This window comes from Mustela nigripes, chromosome 9, assembly GCF_022355385.1.
Source record: "Mustela nigripes isolate SB6536 chromosome 9, MUSNIG.SB6536, whole genome shotgun sequence".
NCBI lineage: Eukaryota > Metazoa > Chordata > Mammalia > Carnivora > Mustelidae > Mustela > Mustela nigripes.
This window is the reverse complement of record NC_081565.1, coordinates 12,998,296-13,021,747: the sequence shown is the minus strand read 5'-3', so window position 1 is coordinate 13,021,747 and position 23,452 is coordinate 12,998,296. Positions and strand designations below refer to the sequence as shown.

At 39.5% G+C, this 23,452-nt stretch overlaps 1 protein-coding gene across 1 annotated transcript; it reads right to left on the bottom strand.

The window, feature by feature from the left end:
- Window positions 1-8,623: 8,623 nt before the first annotated feature.
- LOC132024982 (N-acetyllactosaminide alpha-1,3-galactosyltransferase-like) lies at window positions 8,624-22,653 on the bottom strand. The gene is made up of 5 exons (XM_059412166.1): window positions 22,574-22,653; window positions 21,056-21,088; window positions 18,446-18,499; window positions 14,346-14,480; window positions 8,624-9,317 (listed from the first exon to the last, which is right to left on the bottom strand). The coding sequence occupies exons 1-5, from the start codon at window positions 22,651-22,653 to the stop codon at window positions 8,624-8,626; spliced, it is 996 nt and encodes a 331-aa protein (XP_059268149.1).
- Between the last annotated feature and the right edge of the window lie 799 nt (window positions 22,654-23,452).

Sequence of the window (23,452 nt, the reverse complement as noted above, 5' to 3'; positions counted from 1 at the left end):
TAAAATCTTAAAAAAATAATAATGATGATACTATGAAAGAAGCCAGGCAAAAAAGGGCACATACTGTGTGATTCTGTTTATATAAAATTCTTAAATATGTAAAACATTCAAACTACATAATACACATTTTTATGTTTTATGTGCCCAGAAACCCTTCATTTACAGGAACTCTTAAACTCAAGAAGCAACAGCATCCTTCCATCCAGTGTGAAAGCTGAAATAGGCAAAAATTTCCTCTCCCTGCCCTTTGCAGCTAAAACGTGGGCACATGACCTGAACTACCTGGCATGCTAATCAGATTCTCCTACCCAGGACTTTAAACATTAAGGGGGTTCAATTTGAAATTATCTGTAATAGAGTCAAGGGCTAATTTTAGGGAAGATGTTTTCAAGGGTACGGAGATCAGCTGGGAGATAATAGGTGATGGGATCAGAGTGGATATTCCAACAGATTATACCTGTTACAGGATCGTATCATGTATTTCCTCCCTTTGTCCTTTTCTATTTCTTTTTCAGTGGTTACTTGCTAAGGACTGTGAATGGCTTTCTACTCTTATGCAGTAAGCATTACCGTCACTCACCACTCTCTGGTTCCCCTTCCTTTCCAAGGAAAGCTCTACTTTTTAGCCCTTTTGCACTTGGCAGGGTCATGTGATAAGTCCAGGCTGAGGCACTGAAGAGTCCTACATCATTCTCCAGTGTCTCTTGCCCGACATTGTGACAGACTATCACAGAGAATGGACCCTCCATTGTTCTGGGTCCCCAAGTGACAAGATGGAGCAGACTTCCTGGCTCCAACCCTCACTGCTTGTTTGTGAGTGAGAACTTGTTTTGGGGTTAGGCTGCTGAGGTCTGAGGGTTCAGTTTTCTTAACCAACATGCCATTTATACATTCTTTCCCTGTTTAGATGAATCAGAGTCAATATCAATGCCATGACAAATTCAAGTTTTGGTACCAGAGAGGGGGTTTGTAGGCAACATACATGCGGGGAAATAGGAGGAATCTAGAATTTAGAATTGGTTTGCAAACCTTATTTGGGTCTAAAGTCAATTTTTTTAAAAAACCACATTAGTTTTCAGAGACAGGTTTCTGGCAGCCTGTGAAATGTAGTAGTAAACAGTTACATCGTCTCTGATTGACTGAGGGGCTCTTCAAAGGCAAAGTATATGATAATGATGGCTCCTATAACACTTACTTATGCGCCAGACACTGTACTATGCACACATGCTAACTTACTTAATGAAATGAAGGACATAAAGAAATCAAGGACCAACAGGCAGGTGAAGGGGCTGTATCTAACAGCACTAGGGAGCTTAAAGAAAAAAACATAAGGCCCAAGTTAAAGTCTGTTTTGTGACTCCAGCTCCCACCAGATAGCCTTGCCCTTCACGGTTGTAGCAGGTTCCAGCCCCACTGATGGGCCCCAGCTTTCTGTCTTCAGTGCCACCATCTCCCTTCTGGGCTGCTCTGGGTCTCGGGATAGTCACAGCTCCTCAGTTTCCTCGCTGTCCCATCTGCTCCTTAGCAGTTCTATCATTGTGTAACCAGTTCTCAAATTAAAATCCCTCATTTGAAATACCCTGATTGTCCTGATTGGATTCTGATTGATAATAGTTCCTAAGACTAGGAGCTCTGATATCAATTGATTTTTGCTGTATAACAACCCACCCAGACCTTAAGGGCTGAAAACAAAGAGGTGTTACTTTTGCTTATGGGTCTAGGGCCATTTGCTGCTGCTCTGGGGTAGGCTTAGCTGATGTCAGCTGGGAGAGCACACAACTGGTTAGTAGGTTGGGTTAGTTAGTAGGTTGGGTCTGAATTCACATATCTGGTTGTTGGAGAACATCAACTGGGACAATGTAAAATGGGCATGGATACAGAGAGGGATACTAATATTCACTGTTGTCAACTATCCACCAAAGGCCCTAAGAAATAATCTCTCAAAGTGGGATTCTGGTTTCCTGCCCTACTGTGGGCTACTACTGTGTCATGTAGTGACATCACAATTATTTAAATTATTTTATCACTATTATTGCTTGGTAGGAAGTGTATATTGAAGAGAAGACTTCACGACACTATATAGGTGTTGTACTCACCATTGTGGCCATAATAAGTACAAGGTCTTTGAGATGGGATTGCTGCTTCTGACTGTTTTGGAGAACTTAGAGAAATAAAATGAGAACTCCAAAAATTGGAAATCTCAGGTCGAGGCATGGACACAGACCAAGATGGTTCCTTTGGAGCCTGTTTATTTGTGTATGTGTATGTGTATGTGCATGCATATGCATGTGTACTTGTAGTCATAAGGCATACATGGCTGAGGATAAGGCCCCAAATCAAATTGTGTGATATACATAATTAGAATGTAAGTTTATATACAACTTCTAAAAGTCTCTTATGTTGGTGGGAATGCAAACTGGTACAGCCACTGTGGAAAACAGTATGGAGGTTCCTCAAAAAGTTAAAAATAAAACTGCCTTACAAACCGGGATGCCTGGCTGGCTCAGTCGGTTAAGTGTCTGCCTTCATAAGATCATGATCCTAAGGTCCTGGGATGGAGCCCCGCATCAGGTTCCCTACTCAGCAGAAAGCCTGCTTCTCCCTCTCCCACTCCCTATGCTTGTATTCCCTCTCTTGCTGTCTCTCTTTCTGTCAAATATATAAATAAAATCTTAAAAAAAAAAAAGAATGAAATCTTACCATGTTGTGGATGGAGCTAGAGAGTAAAACGCTAAGCAATACAAGTCAATCAGAGAAAGACAAATACCATCTGATTTCACTCATATGTGGCATTTAAGAAACAAAACAGATGAACTTAGGAGATAAAAAGAGAGAAGGGTGGGGGAGAGAGGCAAACCAGAAACAGACTCTTGACAATAGGGAACAAACAGGGTTACTGGAGGGAGGTGGTTGGGGGATGGGCTAGATGGGGGATGGGCATTAAGGAGGGCACTTGTGATGAGCAGTGGGTGTTATGTGTAAGTCGTAAGTCACTAGGTTCTACACCTAAAACTAATGTTACTCTGTATGTTAACTAATTGGAATTTAAATAAAAACTTTTAAAAGCCTCATGTTAAAATTAGAGGATTTGGAAAGACTGGAAACCCTATACTTGGAATGAGAGCATTTGGGTGGATTCAGATGAATCTGAGAACTTGTAATTCTACTCCTTCTGAGCTTCCCTTGTCAGTGGAAACAACCCCTCCTTTTTAATCTCTCTGAGAAAACGAGTCTTTTCTTGCTTAAAGACTCCATAAAGATCTCACCCAAGATAGTTGATTTATAAGGTGATGCCTATTTTCATTGCCTGAAGACCTAATACCTAGAGTCAGAAATCAAGGTCTGCTCCAGTAGGGGATAGGTACACTAAAAGAATTTAAAGCTCTTGCTAATTTGTGTTAGTAGGGAAACACATCTGAGAATGGATTTTAATGATATTGGATTGAGCTGAAGTTCTGAAGTTGTTGAAACAGGTATATTTACCTGATATTCTGGATTTAATGTGGTCCTAGCCAGCTGTAATTGGTTCTAAGAATTTTCTTGGATATTAACTAAAATTTGAATTCAGTGGTAACCTACAACCAATGAGGCTGAGATGTCATAAGTTTTTTGGCATGATGTAGAAGAAATCCAAACATTTAGGGAGACAGAAATGTTGAAGTGAATTTATCGGGTTCACACCATACACCTTCTCCCAGCTATGCTCCTGGACATGGTGGGGGCCTCTGATGACTCTCTTTTTCACTAAGTCATTGAGAAATGAGTCAGTGTGGGGAGATACTGATATTGAAATGGACTCCCGGATTTCAATGAGAATTATGGGATTTCCATTATTGGAGAAACCCTAGTCCTAGTGAGCAGAAGCATGACTTGAATTGTCACAGTAACAAGTTATGGTACCTTATTATGTTTCCATAGCTAAGCCAGTTTATAGATCTGGAGTCTTTTGACTAAAGAGGGGTCTATGTCACCTCAAGGAAGGACCTGTTTCATTTAGTACGATAACTGTGTCCTTGGAGGAAAATGCAGAATTGACACTAGCTCTGAGTTGACAATTTCTAGAGGCCAGAAATAGCATTGTGATCTACTAAACAGAGGTGTATGGAGGATAGGGGATAAATTAAATTCTATCCCTGAGTTTATCTAACAGTGGTCCCATCATATAACAGAGCCACTCTGTGGTTCCTGAATTCCTGACTTCATGGTTGGAATATATGTATTTAGCAACTGGTAGAGTACTTATATTAGTCTTTGACTAATGGTGTAAGGGCAAACATGGTAAGAAGGATCAAAAAGTCAATGGGAAAATCTCTCCTACTAAAGTGGTAAATCAAGTTATCTAATAATACCATCTCCCTGTGGCGATTGTAAAGATTAGTGGAACCAATAAAAACAAACACTGCATGTTGTCAATTCATATCACACTCTTGTTTAATATCTAATGATATTAGATTAAGATGAATGGAATATAATATTGGATTGAGCTGAATTTCTGAAGTTACTGAAACAGGTACACCTCCCTGAGATTTGTTAATATCCTTGCTTGTTGGGCCAGCATAAAAGACAGATACATTTATAGAATGCCTGGCAATCATCATAAAGTTTATCGAGTGGTGACCCCAATGACAGCTACTTCTCCTGGTGGTGTATCTTTGCAAGGGCAAATGAAAACACTCCCTGGTATTTGGTCTGCAGGTGACAGATGTTTTTCCTTATACCAGTTAGTATGGACTATCCAAAGCAGTTTGCTTTTACCTGGCAGAGACATCAGTGAACCTCAGAGTTACATGAAGTGTTTTCATAATGCAATCCACCTAACCACCTGGACATCTTACAGGCTACCATTGTTAGCACCATGCTGAGCATTTTGAGCAGAAAGAAGCAAGAATCCCAGATGTCATGCTAATACAAATGGATGCCAGGAAGTGGAAGAAGAATTCAGGGGCCCAACACATCAGTTACATTTCTATGGAACATGTAGGGTTATTGGCTCTAGGCAAGTTCTTGTACTTTGCACCACTTACCAGCAAATCAGAGTGTGTATAAAGTTCAGTGGGATCTTTTGGATATAGGAGGCAACGTATATTGTACTTGAGTGCCACTCTGACGTAAAAATTGAGAAACCAGTACCCTGCCCATTTTGAGAGAGACCCAGGGCAAGAGAAGTCTCTATGTAAAACAGTCTGCAGAGCAAGGATCTGTGCCCCTTAGCAGGTTAAAGTGGCAGATACAGGCATTAAATAGAGCATTTTGCATAGCCAGGTAGACAATGAATACTGAACACAAGGGGATTCTAAATTTACTTTGAATATGACCTCTCCTACCCACCATGAATTTAATGCTTTCTGATCCAACAAACTAAAAGCGTGGATATATACAGCAGTAATCCATCATCACTGGAACTCATTTCTATGAGATGGACTCAGGCAGATTGAAAAAATTGGTGACAAGAAAGTCTGAGGTCCTTTATGGGCTTCTGAAATGGATACAAAGGGTAAGGATGTGAGTGTCACCTGAAAATACTCACCACAGAGCAATCTTAGTAGAGGGGGGTCTCAGTCATCAAGTAGAGAAAAACTTCTATGATGTTAGCCAACCTCTTTTTGTAGTCACCACAGTGCTTCCTAGATGACGCATGTACAAAGTGGCCTTGGGGGCAGGGATGGAGGCTACCCAGTGATTCAGTAAGATAGACTTTCCTCTCATCAGTGATGATCTGGCTTTCTCTGTGGCTAACTGTGCAACCACCCAACAGCAGAGGCCACCCTGACTATATCAGATGACTCCTTTCTTTGAGGGACTGTCTGGCCACTGGTGGCATATTGGTTATTTTGGATCTTTTCCATCAGGGAAGGAGAAGAAATTTGTCCCCAAGTAAATATATTCTGTGTACAGATATAACTTCCTTTTCCATAGTGTCTCTGCGAGTACCACCACTTACGGACTTACAGAATGTTTTATTCACTGCCTCTACCAGGATGTAGATTTTATTGTCAGTTAAGTGCAATGATAGATTCCTGTCCGTGGAATTCACTGGTCTTACCATGGAACTCCTATCCTAGAAGCAGCTAACTTTAAGAAATGGCCTAAAGAAGAATCAGTTATAATATCAGCTATAAGGCAACATTTGGTGAAGTTGGGAGTTCTGTCCTAAGGGTTGGGATATATCTTAAAATAGTGGTTGCTATATCATATTGTCTTCCTCAAAGCCAGAATGCATGGATCCTGGAACTTGGAAGTAGAGATGTGAGGCTTTCTTTTACACCAAATAATCTATGGGACAGTTTTCAGTTCCTTCTCTGCAATCTTGGGCTCCTTGAGTTTGGAGGTTCTAGTGCACAGGGAAACAAAGTGATGGTCCCGTTGAATTGAGATCTGAGACTTCCCTTGGCCATTCTGCCTTCTCATCATGCTGAATCAACAGCCAAAGAAGGGGGTCTCTATCCTGGATCAGGGAACTAAGCACAGCTACCAAGATGACAGCAGGTTGTTATTACACAATAGTGGAATAAGGGCTGTAGATAGAATTCAAGGTGTTCCCTGGGAGCCTCTTAAACCATGGCAATCCAATGAATAAAGACCCACTAAGGACTCAGATCCCACAGGATAAAGGTTTATGTCATCTCACTAGTAAAGAACCCTATTCAGCTGAGCTTGTTGCAGAGGGTAAGGAACATAAAATTGGTGGTGGAAGAAAGAAGTGATCAATATGAACTTGACCTTAGAACTTGCTACAGTGGGGTGCCTGGGTGACTCAGTGGGTTAAAGCCTCTGCCTTCAGCTCAGGTCATGATCCCAGGGTCCAGGGATTGAGCCCTGCAGCAGGCTGTCTGCGCAGCAGGGAGCCTGCTTCCTCTTCTCTCTGCCTGCTTCTCTGCCTACTTGTGATCTCTGTCTGTCAAATGAATAAATAAAATCTTTAAAAAAAAAACTGGCTACAGAAATGAGGACTATAGCAGGCATGTATATTTATATTATAAATGTAAGTATGTGTGTGTGTATATATATATATCTTTTTATATGTTAACTAATTATTTTTCCTTCTCCTGTTTTTTTTTTTTTCCCTTAAGGAGGAATGTTAGTTATTCTTTTCTTTACAATTTAGATCAGAGTTCACCAAACTGAAGAACCACATATAGTCCCGAGGGAGAGGATCTCATGTCATCTTGGGTTCCTGGACACGATGAGGGAAACAATGTTGGGTGTTACTTTGTGTTTTACCCTTTTGGGAAGAAAATGGTTGTTTATGCAAAAGTTGATTAAATTCTGCAAGGTAGAAACATGAAATTGTTTTACGGGAGTTAGACATGGGTGGAAGAAGTATGGGTGCTTTGTGACAAAATGGGTAAACTGTGGTAGACATTTGTCTGTTTCCTGTGAGGTTCCTCTCATCTTTTCTGTGCTTTGCTCACTATGGCAGCGACCTACATCTCCCAGACGCCCTTGCATCTGACTAATGGATAGCACTGGACAGTGGAAAACAGGCAGACAGGATAGGAGAAGGAGAAAAGTCTGTATGTTTCTCTCTTGGCTTTAGGTGACATCTTTAACAGTGACTGGGACTCCTCTCTTTATTGTCCCCACTCATGCCTGGGAACTCATACTAGGTTCTAGCTCTTTCTGGACATTCTACAATTTTTCCATCAGCCTTAGAACTGTTACTGCCTTCATTTAAAAGAAAAAATTATGGGTTGCTCCACTCTCTTGCATACTCCTCAGGTTTGTTATTACCTCTTTTATATGTCTAGTTCTCTGCGCTAAATCCCCACTTTTTAAAATACCAACAATAGTAGTATCTGTTTTCCTAACTGGACCCTGACTAGTGATAAAATCTGTGTGTATGCATGTATGTGCACATGTGTGTGGTATAAATCAAGTTGTATAACTATGTATAACATCTGTCACTATGTAAACATGTGAGTGTGTGAGAGTGTGTGTGTGTGTGTGTGTGTGTGTGTGTATTCATGTGGTAGGTATGTAATGCCCATGAAAAGACTATTGAAGGGTAGGTTTTCAAAGGGAGAATAAAGGGGGGGGGCTTTCAATTTTCTCTGTATCTTGTTTATTTTCAGTTAGTTTTTATAACAAACAACTTTGTAGTTTTAAAACTAAAAATTCAAAAAAATTTTGAATGACTTAGAGTTTCCTAAGTAATGATCTGTCCATCTGGTGATGACTTTAACATCTTTAATGTTGTACTTAAAGAATGTACTATTCTTGCATTCACTTCTTATCCACACCTCTAGACAATCCCCTTTCTTAAGCAATATGAGAAGTGTGTATCCGCATGGATCAACAAAAATATTTCAGGTTTGATTTTCTGGTGAGAGATTCTCTTTTGTTCAATGTGGTCCAACAAATAGTATTTCCTCAACACTCACACAGGATACAAAGTCACTGTATCTCCTTCCAATGTCAGTATGTCCATTCTGCAACTGCTATGTCCGCTTTTATACAATCCAAAATGAATATGAGGAAAAGTATGAGTATACTGTGTGGGTGGCCTTGCCATTTTTGTTAGTGAATTTTTTTTTAGTGCTAAAATTTGTCAAGTGCTAATTTCCTCAGGAATAAGACATGATGATGCTCTTAACTTCAGCAACCTGAAGGAAGTGCTATATAATTACACTGTGACCCTAAGATTTTTATAATCCTTTTTAGCCCAGTAGAGTTTGATGTTGTGAATAAAAGGAACATCCGTTTTAGAAAAAGCCCAGCAATATTCCGGTGATAAGACTTTAGTGGGTTTGTGGAGAAAGAAATACTTGTTTAAGTGACTTTCATCATGCCAAACTGCTTCAATGCTGTTTTTCTTGTCGTTCATGATTCCTTTTAAGCACTCCCTGGCAATATTGAGAACTTGAATGGGCGTGCCACCAAATACAGCAGCATGGTAATAAAAATCTCCCATACCAAAAGGTATATATGCTTCTGATAACTTACTTCTTTCATATGGCACTCCTATAGGGTCTTCCTTATACCAGTAAGCATGTAGCTGAGCTACTGACTGCCCCAGAGTCTCCAATCCATACTTCCTGATGAAAACTTGATCCACGTCCATGCAGAAGAGAAAATCAACTTCATATTGGATATGGTCTTCAACGTGTTCACTGATAGACTTCATGCGCATCATACTGATATCTTGCCATCGCTTCTCTCGCTTGATTTTAAACACTTTGATCGAACGGAGGCGACTCAGCTGTATCCAAGGCATTCTGGAGAAGTCATCTATCAGGACATAAATTATGACTTTATGGCCAACCATGAAAAACTTATCTGCAGAGAACATAAATTTCTTCAAATAGTGGTCAATGTATCTGTGAAGCAAATAAGAAATAACTGAGTTCATTGTCTTACATTTTGGTGAAACACGTACTACTTTAATTATCCTGGCTTGTCCAAACATACTAGTAAGCAAACCAAATATTAGAAGTACTTCTTGAGTTATAGTTAAGTGGTGTAAAAGCAAGTGAAGTCATCTGCTTTTCCTCTCCCTGACGGGGTTCTGCGAATTATAGGAAAGAAGAGGACTTCCTCATGAGGGGGAATGAAACTTGGTGAGGTCAGGAAACAGCATCGAGCCCAGGGCAAGATGACAGCCAGAGCCTTCAGGGTGATCAGAGAAGAGGGACTTTGCTTTTCAGGTTGTAGGCAAGAAGGTCTTGAGGCATTGCAAGAATAGCGAGTGATGTCTGCGGCTTGCTTTATGAGGAGTCAGTTACATAGAAAAGGTCACAGGTAGCCTAGTCAGCTACCGCTATCTGCACTCTCTTGTTTTGCCTCATGCTCTTTAATATAACGCTAAGTTTGCAGGATTAGAAAACAAAACTTTCTCATTTCTCGTCCCTCCAAACAGTGAAAATTATCAGAACAATACATGATCTGAGGTAACTTAAGAAAAGGATGGGCGATCATACACGCCTCAGCCTCAAATAATATTTATATAATCCTTAAAAATAAGTTCTGAATATTGACCTAAGTTTTAAGAAACATAGTGGATGGAGTCAGGAGAAAACTTTCTAGTTTGGATTATCTAAAACATCTAAATAATTAAAGCAAGATAAATTATGAAAAATATCACTTAAAATAGTCTACTGAGTTGGAAACTAACAACTCAAGTGCAAAGAAATACAATTTATCCACACTTTATCCACATTTTTTATGGTTCATGCTTTGGTATTATGTTTCAGAAATCGTTTCCTGCCTAAAGTAGTGAAAATATGCTCCTATGTTTTCCTCTAGTTGCTTTATTGTTTTAACTTTCATATTAAGTTGGTTATCCATGTGAATGAATTTTTGTGTATGACATACTATAGGGTTGTTTTTGTTGTTCTCGGCCTTTAATAGTAATCCTATTTGCCCCCTGCTACTTGTGGCAAGACCCCCCACAGACATTTCCCCTACAGAGCCAATGTTGGCTGGACCAGTCCTGGTGGTTCTTATTACACTTGCAAGATGCATCTCAGGAACAACTACCAGAGAACTTTGAAAAAATGAGATTTATTATTCACAAGCGCTGGAGGGTACAGGGTAAGTGCAGTGTCACAGAGCGAGGTCCTATGTAGGGAGAGAGAAGGGGGTACCTTGGAGGTACCTTTTTTGGGGTCGGGGGTGGGGTGCCTGGGGTTTCACAATTTAAAACCTAATAGCAAGAATGAAAGCACAGGAAGGAAAATGCAGGGTCACTCAAGTGGTCGGTTTTGTAGGTTACCCAGGCCTCTCTTTAAAAGGGGAATTTCATGGGAGGGGTGGCCTGGCTCTTTAACTAGTTGTCTAGCTAGTGACCATGTTAAGACTGACAATAGGTTTATCTGAGTTGGATATCTTTGACATGGATGTCTCAGTGATCAAAAGCTTAATGGCAGGCATTTACAAGAAAAAAAGTTTATTGTCAGGCACTCTCACTATAATGGCAAACTTTGTTTTTTTAATTTTTAAAAAGCTTTATATTTTGGAATGGTCTTAGATTTATAAAACAGGGGCAAACATATTATAGAGAGTACCCGTATGTGCTCTACCCACCTTCCCCTACTGTTAATGTTGTCTATAACCGTGGTACATTTGTCAAACCTAGGAAATTATCAGTGGTTAAATACTATAACTAAACCACAGATTTTATTTTGATTTCACCAGTTTTCCCCCTAAATGGCCTTTCTAGTTTCTAGGCTCCAATCCAGAATACATATTGTATTTCATCATGATGTCTCCTTAGGCTCCTCCAGGCGGTCTCAGTTTCTCTCCAGTTTGGGTCTTTCTGATGTTTTCTTAGGTAAGTTCATTTTTAATACAGTCGCATTTATCAACCCTTTTCTTTATGATTAGTATTTTCTGTATCTTGATTAAGAACTCCTTTCTTGTCTTGATTTCACTAAGCTACACTATGGTTTTCCCTTTTGGACGTCAAGCTCCCTGGGAATTATGTTTGTATACACTTGCCATACATACATACCATAGAGGTACAATTGTGGTGTTCTTGTTCTGACATCACCTTTCTCCAGCCTCATTGTAGAAGTCTTTCCCTACAGATCCACAATGTCATAGCCATAGCCAGAGTCTTTCACTTCTTCCTGGGTGTGTATGTTTTATTATATTGGCTTATTTGTTCATCCCTGTCACAAATATTCATGTCTAAATGCTCCATATAGATACTTTTTTTTAAAAGATTTTATTTATTTATTTGATGGAGAGAGACAGAGTGAGAGAGGAAACAGCAGGGGGAGTGGGAGAGGGAGAAGCAGGCCTCCTGCCAAGCAGGGAGCCTGATGCAGGACTCGATCCCAGGACTCCAGGATCATGACCTGAGCTGAAGACAGATGCCCAATGACTGAGCCACTCAGGTGGCCCAAATATAGATACTTTCAATCTATCCTGTTTTCAGTCCCACCTATACTCCTATTTTCAGAGGCACTTGATGCCATTAATAACTGAGATTCTCAGTGGTTCTTTAACACACACGGAAGAGTTTTTATGATAAGGTTAATGAGGATTTGGTTTCAGTGGCCCTTCATTTGCATAGGACTCTTTAAGACTCATTGTGTTCTACCAAAGGAGGGGGGGAAGGAAGAAGAAGCTCCATTTATGTCCTGAAAGTAGGAGCATTGTCCTGGCATGGGGTCACTCATTGTGCCCTCTTACAGATCCTGGGGCAGCACTGGAGACAGATCAGAATAGATCTGGGAAGGAGGTGCACAGGAGCTTCTTCTGTAAGGATTCCTCTCTCCCTCCTTCCTTCCTTCCCTCCTTTCCTTCTGTTTTCTTTTTTAAGATTTTATTTATTTATTTGAAAGAGAGAGAGTGAGTAAGAGAGAGAGTTCACAATTGGGGAGGAGTAGAGGGAGGGGGAGAAGCAGACTCCCCACTGAGCAGGGAGACTGATGTGGGGCTTGATACCAGATTTCAGGATCATGACCTGAGCCAAAGGCAGCCACTTAACCAACTGAGCCATCCAGGAACCCCTGTGTTATTTTCTTTTTAAATATAAATTACTATCAGGAGTGCCTGGCTGGCTTAGTCAGAAGAGCATGCGACTCTTGATCTTGGGGTTGTGAGCTCAAGCTTCACATTGGGTGTAGAGATTACAAACAAAAACAAAAACAAAAACAAAAAACTTATAAAATAGGTCTATTTAAAAAAAAGAATAAGTTACTATCGATATTTAATAATGAGTTACTATAAAGCTGATAAAATTTGAAATTTTATTTTATTTATTTCTATTTATTTTATTATTATGTTCAATTAGCTGAAATAAACATCATTAGTTTTTGATAAGTTGCATATAACACAATGATTCATAAGTTGCATATAACACAAGTGCTCATCACAACACATGCCCTCCTTGATACCCATCACCCGATTACCCATCCCCCATCTCCCTCCCTTCTGTAACCTTCAGTTTCTCATGATTTGTCTCCCTCTCTGATTTCTTCCCATTCAGTTTTCCCTCCCTTTCCCCATGGTCCTCGGCACTATTTCTTATATTCCATATATAAGTGAAACCATATGATAATTGTCTTTCTCTGCTTAACTTATTTTTCTTGGCATAATACCCTCCAGTTCCACCCATGTGGATGTAAATGATAGATATTCACCCTTTCCGATGGCTGAGTAATATTCCATTGTATGTATGAACCACATCTTCTTTATCCATTCATCTGTTGAAGGACATCTCAACACCTTCCACAGTTTGGCTATTGTGGACATTGCTGCTATGAACATTAGGGTGCATGTGTCCCTTCTTGTCACTACATCTCTATCTTTGTGGTAAAAGCCCAGTAGTGCAATTGCTGGGTCATAGGGTAGCTCTATTCTTAACATCTTGAGGAGCCTCCATATTGTTTTCCAGAATGGCTGTACCAACTTGTATTCCCACTAACAGTGTAAGAGGGTTCCCTTTTCTCCACATCCTCACCAACATTTGTTGTTTCCTATCTTGTTAATTTTTGCCCTTCTAACTTGTGTAAAGTGGTATCTCATTGGGGTTTTGATTTGTATTTCCCTGACGGCTAGTGATGCTGAACATTTTTTCATGTGTCTGTTAGCCATTTGTATGTCTTCATTGGAGAAGTGTTTGTTCATGTCTTCTGCCCATTTCTTGACTGGATTATTTGTTTTTTTTGGGTATTGAGTTTGAGAACTTCTTTATAAAAATTTATAATTTTAATTGGTAATAGGTAAGTTGTTCAACTTAATACTTTTTTGTATCTTTTGGGGTATAATTTTGATATGAGGGCAGCACTTGCTTCATAAAATGAATTGGAAAGTGTTCCTTTCTCTTTGATTTTTCGAAGATTATATAGAACTGATGTTAATTCTTTAAATATTTGGTAGAATTTTCCAGTGAAAACATCTGGGCCTGGAGACTTTAGGAGTTTTTAAAATTATGAATTCTGTTTCCTCAGTAGATATAGGGCTATTGAAACAGTTGATTTCATTTTGGGTGGGTTGTGATAGTGTTTTCAAGGTCTATTTCACCTAAGTTTTCAAATGTATGTGTGTATACTGATTATTCTTTTGATGTCTGCCACGTATGAGGTGATATACCCTGTTTCTTTCCTAATATTGGTAATTTCTGTCAAATTTTTTTCTTTGCCATACTTCCTGGGTGATTGTGAACTTTACTGATTTTTTTTTTCAAAGAAAAGCTTTTTGATTCTTTGATTTTTCTCTATGGCTTCTCTGTTTTCAGTTTCATGGATTTCTGTTTTCATCTTTACTATTTCCTTAATTCTGTTTACTTTGTCTTTATTTTGTCCCACTTTTCTTAGATTCTTGAGGTGGGATTATTGATTATCTACCATTTTCTATAATAAAAAACTTGAATGTAAAGGACATTTGGCATTACCTACCTTCCTACAGCAAATACAGTCAATCCCACAGTAATTTTATGTTTTTCATAATACTTTTCCAATATTTCTTTATCAAAAGTGCCATCCCACACAACTGGAGCTGACCAGTTGGTGGTAGTCAGGTTCATGGATTCACTGTAAGAAAGACATAAGAATTATGAACAAGATATATTTTGATAAAACTTCAGTAGTTGTTACTAAAGTATAAAGCCTGTATCTGGTTGCAGCATTTCCTTACTCCTAATCCAAAGCCTGATTGTTATGATAAACTAGAGAAACAGCTTCTCATAAATGACTAGATCATTACAAAAGTAATTACAGATTAGTTATACTGCGATTCCAAGATCTTTGAGGACACAGATAAAATGTCACCCAAAGTCTAAAGTAAGAATATCTCCTGTATTTGGATGAAATCTCCTGGTCTGAGGCTTTTTGACATTAATTATTTTCAGAGATCATATTTTGAAAAATGACCTTTCCAGTTTCATAATCCTAAAATGCTGCCAGGCTACTATTACTGCATACTATCAGAAACAACTTTGTCAAAACACTGGAAGGTAGAGTTTTAGAGCAATCAAGCAAAGGTTAAATTAAGAAAAGAATGACAACACAATAGGAGAAGGAGAGCTTTGTGGGATTTTTGTTTAGCCTTATACCAACTCCCTGCCAGTATGGCAGTGGTACTGAAAACACCAAACCATGTCCTCAGTGGAATAACTGCTTCTGGAGGAGAAGAATGGATCTAATTCCAAAGGAATTGTGTTTGTCCATTTTGACCCGAGGGTTCCTCAAAGGACTGGACTTCTAGTGCTTTCCTTTGTTTTGCTTAGCTCAGAACTCTCTCAAAATGGAAAAATGGGTAAGTGGAGGGCAATCCTTAAAAATGTTTTAAAAAGGAACAAGCCCCTGCCACCTGAGGCAAGAAATTACAGTTGGAATAAACACTAGATGTGCTGAAAGCCTGGGAAGAAAAGTTTGGAAGAGAGTTCTTTGAAAAGTAAAGCCTTTGACAAGATCCTATGTATAATGAGGAATTAGGAAATCCATGCACATGTTCAGAGCAAGTTACATGCTCAGAAAAGATCTCTGAAGATCCTAAGCTTTCACCTCTGGATGATATTTAGACTCAGTAAAAACAGGAAGTAAGGCTAAGGTAGAGTTGTAAATAGCTGGGCTGTGTTGAAGGAGGACCCAAACACAGAACCAATCCTCAAGAACTGTGTAAGAGGGTTCATTTCTTCCTTCTTCTTCTTTTCTTTTCTTTTTTCTCCTCTTTTCTTTTCTTCTTCTTCCTCCTTCTCCTCTTCCTCCTTCTCTTTATCTTCTTCTTCTTCTCTAAGAGCCCTCCAACCACCACCATCACCACCACTCTGGCTCTAGTCATTTAAGAATATCTCTGTCAAACCACTAGCTGACCACAAACCAAAGGAACAGAGACCTCCCAGACCAAATAAGACAAAGAATACAGTCTTTAAAAATAGTTTGGAAAAGTCACTAAAAAGACAAACAACTATAATTCACAGTAAGCAAGAACAGCTCTAGGAGGTAAGAGAATCTGACTTCCAAAGTGATCACATTATAATATACAAAATGCTTAGTTTTCAACTAAAAATTATGAGGCATGCAAAGAAACAAGAATGTATGGCCCATTCATAGGGGAAAAAATTGACAAAAACGGGAATTGACAAAAACTAGGGAAGCGCAGACATTGGACTTACTAGAACCAGACTTTAAACCAACTATTTTAAATGTGCTGAAAGAACCAAAGAAAACTATGGACAAAGAACTAAAGGAAACCAGGAAAGCAGCAGCTTAACAAATAGAGAATGTGAATAAAGAGATAGAAATGATAAAGGGAACCAAATAGAAACTCTGGAGCTGAGAAGTATAATAGTTAAAAAGCAAAAACAAAAACAAAAACAAACCACCAAACTTGTCATAAGATTTCAGCAGCAGATTTGAACAGGCAGAAGAAAGAATCAGATACACATAGAACATTTTAACCAATAACAGAATACATATTCTTCTCAAATACACTTGGAACATTTTCAGGGTGATTATGTGGTAAGTCGTAAAGCAAATCTCAATAAATTTAAGATTGCTGGAAACATGCAAACTATCTTTTTCATTGACAATGGAATGAAATCAATAACAAGAAAATTTGGAAAGTTCACAAGTATGTGGAAATTGAACACACTCTTAAATAACCAATGGGCCAAAGGAAAAAAAAAACACAAAAAGGAATTAAAAAATACAATGAGATGAATAAAAATGAAAATATGACATACCGTACTTTTCACATGCAGTGAAAAGCAATACTCAGAAGGAAATATATGGCTGTAAACATCTGTATTAAAAAAGAAGAAAGATATCCTATAATAACCTAACCTTCTACCTTAAGGAACTAGAAAAAAACAGCAAACTAAACCCAAAACAAGCAGAAGGAAAAAATAATAAAGACTGAAGCAGAGACAACTGACCTAGAAAAAGAGAAAAAAATGATAGAATTAATGAAGCCAAAAGTTAGTTCTTTGAAAAGATCAACAAAATTGACAAATCTTTTTTTTTTTTAAGATTTTATTTATTTGTCAGAGAGAGAGAACACCCAAGCAGGGGGAGCAGCAGGCAGAAGGAGAGGCAGATAGAGGGAGAAGCAGGCTCCCCGCTGAGCAAGGAGACTCCGATGGGGGGAAAAAGAAACAGAGGGAGTTGAATTTTATTAGCAGGTTATTTGGAATCTGTGTAAATGAATATATGGTGTTCTCCTTTGTTCAATTGTTGGTTTGAATCATCATCCTGAGTACAAGGATATGCCTTACTTGTCTTGTTAATGGGATCCTGTGCCAGTTACTAAGCTAGCATCTTTCATAACTGAATCCACCACACTATACTTAGCTTTATTGTCCTGAGCTGGGACTCTGCAAACCACATTTCTGCTTTGCCAGCGGGCACCTGGGCGGCTCTGCTAACAGAGGTCACTGGGGAAAAATTACAGACCTGGAGGAAGAAGGAACTTACTCTTTCCTGTTTCCAGTGAGCCCTTGCCTACCTCCTGTTCCCTCAAATCCCACACCCCCACATCTGCAGTTCCTTCCCAGACCAGCAGTTGAATCCAGATTTCAGGTTTTCCAACACTTAAAAACCCAGCCTCATGGGGCACCTGGGTGGCTCAGTGGGTTAAGCCACTGACTTTGGCTCAGGTCATGATCTCAGGGTCCTGGGATCAAGTCCCGCATCAGGCTCTCTGCTCAGCAGGGAGCCTGCTTCCTCCTCTCTCTCTCTCTCTGCCTGCCTGTCTGCCTACTTGTGATCTCTGTCTGTCAAATTAAAAAAAACAAAAACAAAAACAAAAAAACCAAAAAACCCAGCCTCATGGTGCCCTTCCCTAGAAGGCTGATTCCCTGTCCCAAGAGGCCTATCAAGAGCTGAGAGATACCAGCATCAGTGGTTAAGAGCATAAGAGTTTAAGCTCAAGTTACCTAGTTAACAACTTTATACTCATTAACAATTCTTTGTATTAAATTCCCAGTTAAAATAATTCTGGTGCTTTCTGTGTCCTGATTAGATTTGAAAAAAAGTTAAGGTATCACGGGAGGAGAGTCACAGACCATTATCCAATCATGATCTTAACTGGACATCTCCTTGCAAAGTTTTATTTAGGATAAGTCCAGAAATGCTGCAACACCAGGGAGAAAAACAGGAGGGTGTAGTAAGAAGAGGAAGTCAGAGAGGCCAGAGGAAAGCTGCCATATTAAAGTGAGAAGTGCGCAGATGGCCCACCTATCTGATTCGGGCTTTGGTTCCCTCCTTGGTGAAATGAGGAGAATCAACCAAAAGATCTTAGATACACTCTTCACACTTTGACCTGACATAATTTTAAGGCCTTTGGCTTTCTGTCATTCTACATTCTCATTTATGGAGAATGTAGGCACTAACGTCCGTTCCCAATGCATCTTGGTCACTGCTTATTTTTTTTAAACGTAATCAAAGATTCACCTGCCATCTAACAGTTAGAATGCCATTTGTAGTATTGTTACCATCTGTTAACTTCTGAACGATCTATGGATCAATCTCACATGTGTTTGATTTGGAATTCTTACCTGGGAGAAAACCAGTCTGATAGCTTTAATTCTTTTGCCTGAGTATCCACAGACCTATCAGGAGAAATAATGCAAAGAATCACACTGTATCTATTTGAGTTTGTGGTAATGAATGTCTTCCAAATCATGGACTATGTTATAATCCCATGTAAAGTGCAAGATAAGTGTGCAGCAGTACAAAAAGCAATGATCAACTTTGATGGAAGTGGCAGGGAAAATCATGATTTATCTTGACTTGAGTCTCTAGGCTGCCCAGAAATCTTTATGTGTTTCCACAATGCTCATTCTCCTTCTCACTGATAGAGAAATACCCATCATCACATAAAAGCTCCCTCAGTCTGCTGCCACCTTGCCTCCAAATTTATCTTGAGCACTGGTTCCTGCCGCCTTTTACTGCAATAAAAATATAACCCTACTTTCTGGCCTTAAATGTCCTATCTGCTCAGGAGTCTTGGTTTGAAGGGTTTCTCCTCAGCTTTCTATTTGATCAGTTGACATGTGTGCAGGCATTTTCCTGTGGCTTCAGATTTGTTTGTGCATCTTGACCACTGCCAGGAACTGAAGACCCAGACATCAAATTGTGTTTTGGAGTCTTCTGCTTGAGTTTGCACTGATGCCACTAGATGATGTTTAATGTGAAAATCATCCTGTCTTCCCCAAAGTAGGTCCCTTTCATATGTTGCCTTATCACTTAGATTGACAAAGCAGAAGTTATGAGCAATGTTCTATACTCAGAGCACTCCCTAAAACCTGACCTCAAATCCATCACTAACCCCTACTGGCTGTACCTCCAAAACATCTCTCAAATCCATCCCCTATCTTCATCCTCTGTCACCACATGACTTGATATCACCATCATCTGTCGGGGCTACATTAGTAGCCTTCTAATTGGTCTCACTGTTTGTACATTTTCAAAAATACTTTGTAGTATGAAAAATGTCAAAGGTCCACAAACTGAAAGAGAAGAATATAATGAACCCCCATATTCCCATCCCCCATAATTAATACTGTGATTCCTTCTCTACCTGTCCTTGCACTGGCTTTTTCAACCCATTCTCCATATGTCCACTGTACTTCCACTGTCATGTTTCTGAAGCTCCACAGTTCTATTTAATAGGGTTCATTGACTTCCCATTTTCCTAAGGATCACATCTACATTCCTTAAATGGCCATGACATTTGGAGTGATCTGACCCTTCACACTGTTCCGGACACATCTCCTACCCAGCCCCACAATGATAACTTTCCATACTCACTTGCCCCTTTAAATTTCCTTAAACATGCCACAACTTAAACCAGCTAATTCCTACATAGCCTTTAGGTCTTGTGTTAAATATCCCTACCTAAGAGATTGCTAGATATTGCTAGATAAAGTTAGATTTCCTTCATTAATAGCTAATACTTATGGAATACTTTCCTAAGTATTATCTAATTTAATCCACCCCTATGAGATAGGTATTATTGTCATTTTTATTGTCCTCATTTTACAAGATAAGGAAACTGAGACACAAAGAGCTTTTATTATCTTGTCCAGATGCACAGCAGGTGGAAAGACAAACATTTGGGCCTGAGTCCTTACTTCCTCCATCCTATACACTCTAATGGCACCCTGGCTAGCCTATTGTTGGAGAGTTGATCCTGGACTGAGTTCAGGAGGGGGTTGGGCAGCTGCGGAGCTGAGTTGTATGTCATGAGTGAATACCACAGTATCCAGGGTGTGACTGAGAGAAGGCCTTCTACATAGGCACCTGCCTCATTGATAGCAAAGCCTTTGGATACCAAGCATTAGTGTGTTAAGGCCATATGTGTAAGGTCTGATACTAAGGAGAGCTGATATTAATGATAGAGTGATTATTAGATTTGTTACATTGTGTATATTTTACCAGAAAACATGTTAAATCATTCTTTCTCCCAGCCTCTTCTGCATGTTCCCACCTTTGTCTAGGGGTTTTCCTCTTGTTTTCAGGTGGTTGAGAGTTACTGCCCCCTGTTAGCCATGGCTCTATAGAGGGGAAACACCCTGCCAATGAAAACCATCTTACTGTATTATTTTCATGCACAGAGCAGCTCACCCAGATATGGAGTCACTGTCCTGGTGAGAGCTTTGTGCACCATAGAACCACCAGAGAAATAAAGCTCTTAGACACAGCAAGCATCAGAAAGGAAGTTTCTTTTACTTCACTATGTGGGTTCCCATGACTCAAGGGAGAAACTGAAGAACATACTATGATTTGGGGTCCTGTGCAATTCTTAGGGAAGTTTTCCTCTCTGCTCATGTTCTGATAGTATGATTTTGCAGGTGGCCTATGGTTAATAACAATCTCCCAAGTCTTCTAACCAAAACTTTACTCCGATGATATTTCCCAGAGCTTTAAAAGACCCAGAATTCCTGGAAGCTGGGTTCTGGCTCCCATCACACGTTTCCCCTAACCAGTTCTCACTCCTAGTACTCCTAGTCCTCTGGCCTTATATGAGTATCTCCAACATATGTTTGCAAAGTTATTTTGGTTTACCCTGCCTGCAGGAGCCAAGGACTTGCAGGTACCCCACTGTCCTTCGAAGGTTTTATCCTCAAAGAAGAGGTCATAGAGCATTTGTAAATAAGACTTACCAGCACTGGTATATCTGCTGTAGTTTCTTTGTGCTTAGGATAAACAAACAGCATTATATTACTTTTAAACTTATATAAAGTGTTTCCACATTTAATTTTTTAAAAGATTTTGTTTATTTATTTGAGAGAGAGAGAGAGCAGAGGAGGAGTGAGAAGAAGAAGCTCAGCAGAGAGCCCAATGTGGGGCTTGATGGAGGATCTTGAGATCATGACTTGAGTCAAAAGCAGATGCTTAACAGACTGAGCCACCCAGGCACCCCGGGTTTCCACATTTAAGATGACTAGTTATATTCCATCAATCCATGCATTTTGTTACCTAATATTGCCAAATATTCAATGAACACCTAATATTATTGGATATTTTTGTCCCCTCAGATCTGTATGTTGAATTCCTAACCCCCAGTATGATGGCATTATGAGGAGGGACCTTTGGGACATGATTAGGTAATGAGGTTGGAGCCCCCATGAATGGGATGAGTAGCCTTGCAAAAGTGATACCAGAAGACTCCCTTGTCCCTTCTGCCATGTGAAGACACAGGGAGAAGGCAGCTGTCTGTCTATGGACCAGGACATCAAGTCCTCCAGTGCCATGATCTTGGAGGACCTCTCAGCCTCCAGAACTGTGAGAAATAAATGTCTGTTGCTGATAAGCCACCCAGGGTGTGGTATTTCCATTATAGCAATGCAAATGGACTAAGACACATGCTATGTGCCAAGTACATTATTGGTTGTAGAGAAACAGTAGTGACTGCAGTTAAGGACTTCATATGCTGGATCTTAAAGAAAGGAAACCTAATTCTTTGAGCTAGAAATGACAGAAGAGCTAACTTAATGTCATTGAAACAATGGAATTTCCTAATTACCCATGAAATCTTTCTACTTGTGTAAATATATGGAGGGCAGATACCATACATAGTGCCTGAAGTCACGAATATTAGGGATATTTCTTAAAGGCGCCACCTATTTAAAAATGACAGTCTCTCTAACACTTGCCAACTAATAATTACATGGTCACTATCTTGGTAGCTTAACGTTGCTTCTCCTCACACATATGAGCCTACAAAAATTATATTAGCTTTGATCACATTAGAAGCAAAGAATTTTTATGCTGAAGGGTGTGTTTATGATGATATATTTAAATGCCATTTGGATATTTTGGGGTATATTGGGGTATATATATTGGATTGATGCATTTGGATGCTGATTTATTCAGGGGGCTAGCCTATCATCTTTCTGACAAACTAGATCCTTACCAAACCCCAGAATAAAATATCCATTAATTTTCATTTATTTATTTTTAAAGATTTTGTTTATTTTTTTGAGAGAGAGAAACACAGTGAGAGAGGGAACACAAGCAGTGGGAGTGAGAGAGAGAGAAGCAGGCCTCCCGCCAAGGAGGGAGCCTGACTCGGGGCTTGATCCCAAGGCCCTGGGATCATGACCCGAGCTGAAGGCAGACATTTAACAACTGAGACACCCAAGTGCCCAAAATATTCATTAATTTTTTAAAAAAATTACCTGAAATGATACCATCTGTGCAAAGCCCATAGAAACAATAAAAGTAATAACAACTGAATTATTTTTCTTCCATACTTCATCCTTTCCTGAGAGGAAAAAGAAACAGAAGTAGGTTAAATACAGAACAATGTATACAGAATGAGATGTATTGAATTGTGATTCTCCATGACTTAAACCAGCTGATTTCATAGATATTGGCTAGGGTTTGAGGCACATCCAGTCCTTGGATGTCTCTCTATAGGAAAATAGAGTTGAGTCTGTGGAGACACTTTCTGTGGGAGCTAGCTGCCCAAAGTCTTGGGACGTTAGCTGGTCTAAGCTGACCTTGATGCAAGAGTTTTTTTTTTGTTTGTTTTTTTGTTTTTTTTTAAAGATTTTGTTTACTTATTTTTAACAGACAGAGATCACAAGTAGGCAGAGAAGCAGGCAGAGAGAGAGGGAGGAAGCAGGCTTCCTGCTGAGCAGAGAGCCCGATGTGGAGCTCGATCCCAGGACCCTGGGATCACGACCCGAGCCGAAGGCAGAGGCTTAACCCACTGAGCCACCCAGGCACCCCGATGCAAGAGGTTTTATAACCTTCATTTTTTATTTCTAGACTACACAGGGCTTTTCCTACAGAAAATAAAATACAGATGCCACTTGCCAGCCTACCTCGCAGGGTAGGATGTCAGAGAAAAGAGATAATTGTGAAAATACTTACTTGGACGCTAAGCAGCACATAGTTATGAAGGAACTTATTTTTAATGAATTAATATTATGAAGTTGGTCATTTCAAGACAGGTGATAGAACCAATAACATAAAATAGATGCTCTTTCTAAAACTAATTGAATATAAAATTGAGTCCAAGAATGGACTAAAGGCTTACCTATAATTTTTAT

Bases quoted from the DNA above. Each gene is read 5' to 3' on its own strand.
- LOC132024982 (XM_059412166.1), bottom strand. From the start codon at position 22,653: ATGAAGTATGGAAGAAAAATAATTCAGTTGTTATTACTTTTATTGTTT. The intron at 21,089-22,573 runs GTAATTTTTTTA...GTTTATCCTAAG, and splicing joins CACAGATGGTATCATTTCAG to CACAAAGAAACTACAGCAGA. The intron at 9,318-14,345 runs GTAGGTAATGCC...TTTGCTTCACAG, and splicing joins ACTGTATTTGCTGTAGGAAG to ATACATTGACCACTATTTGA.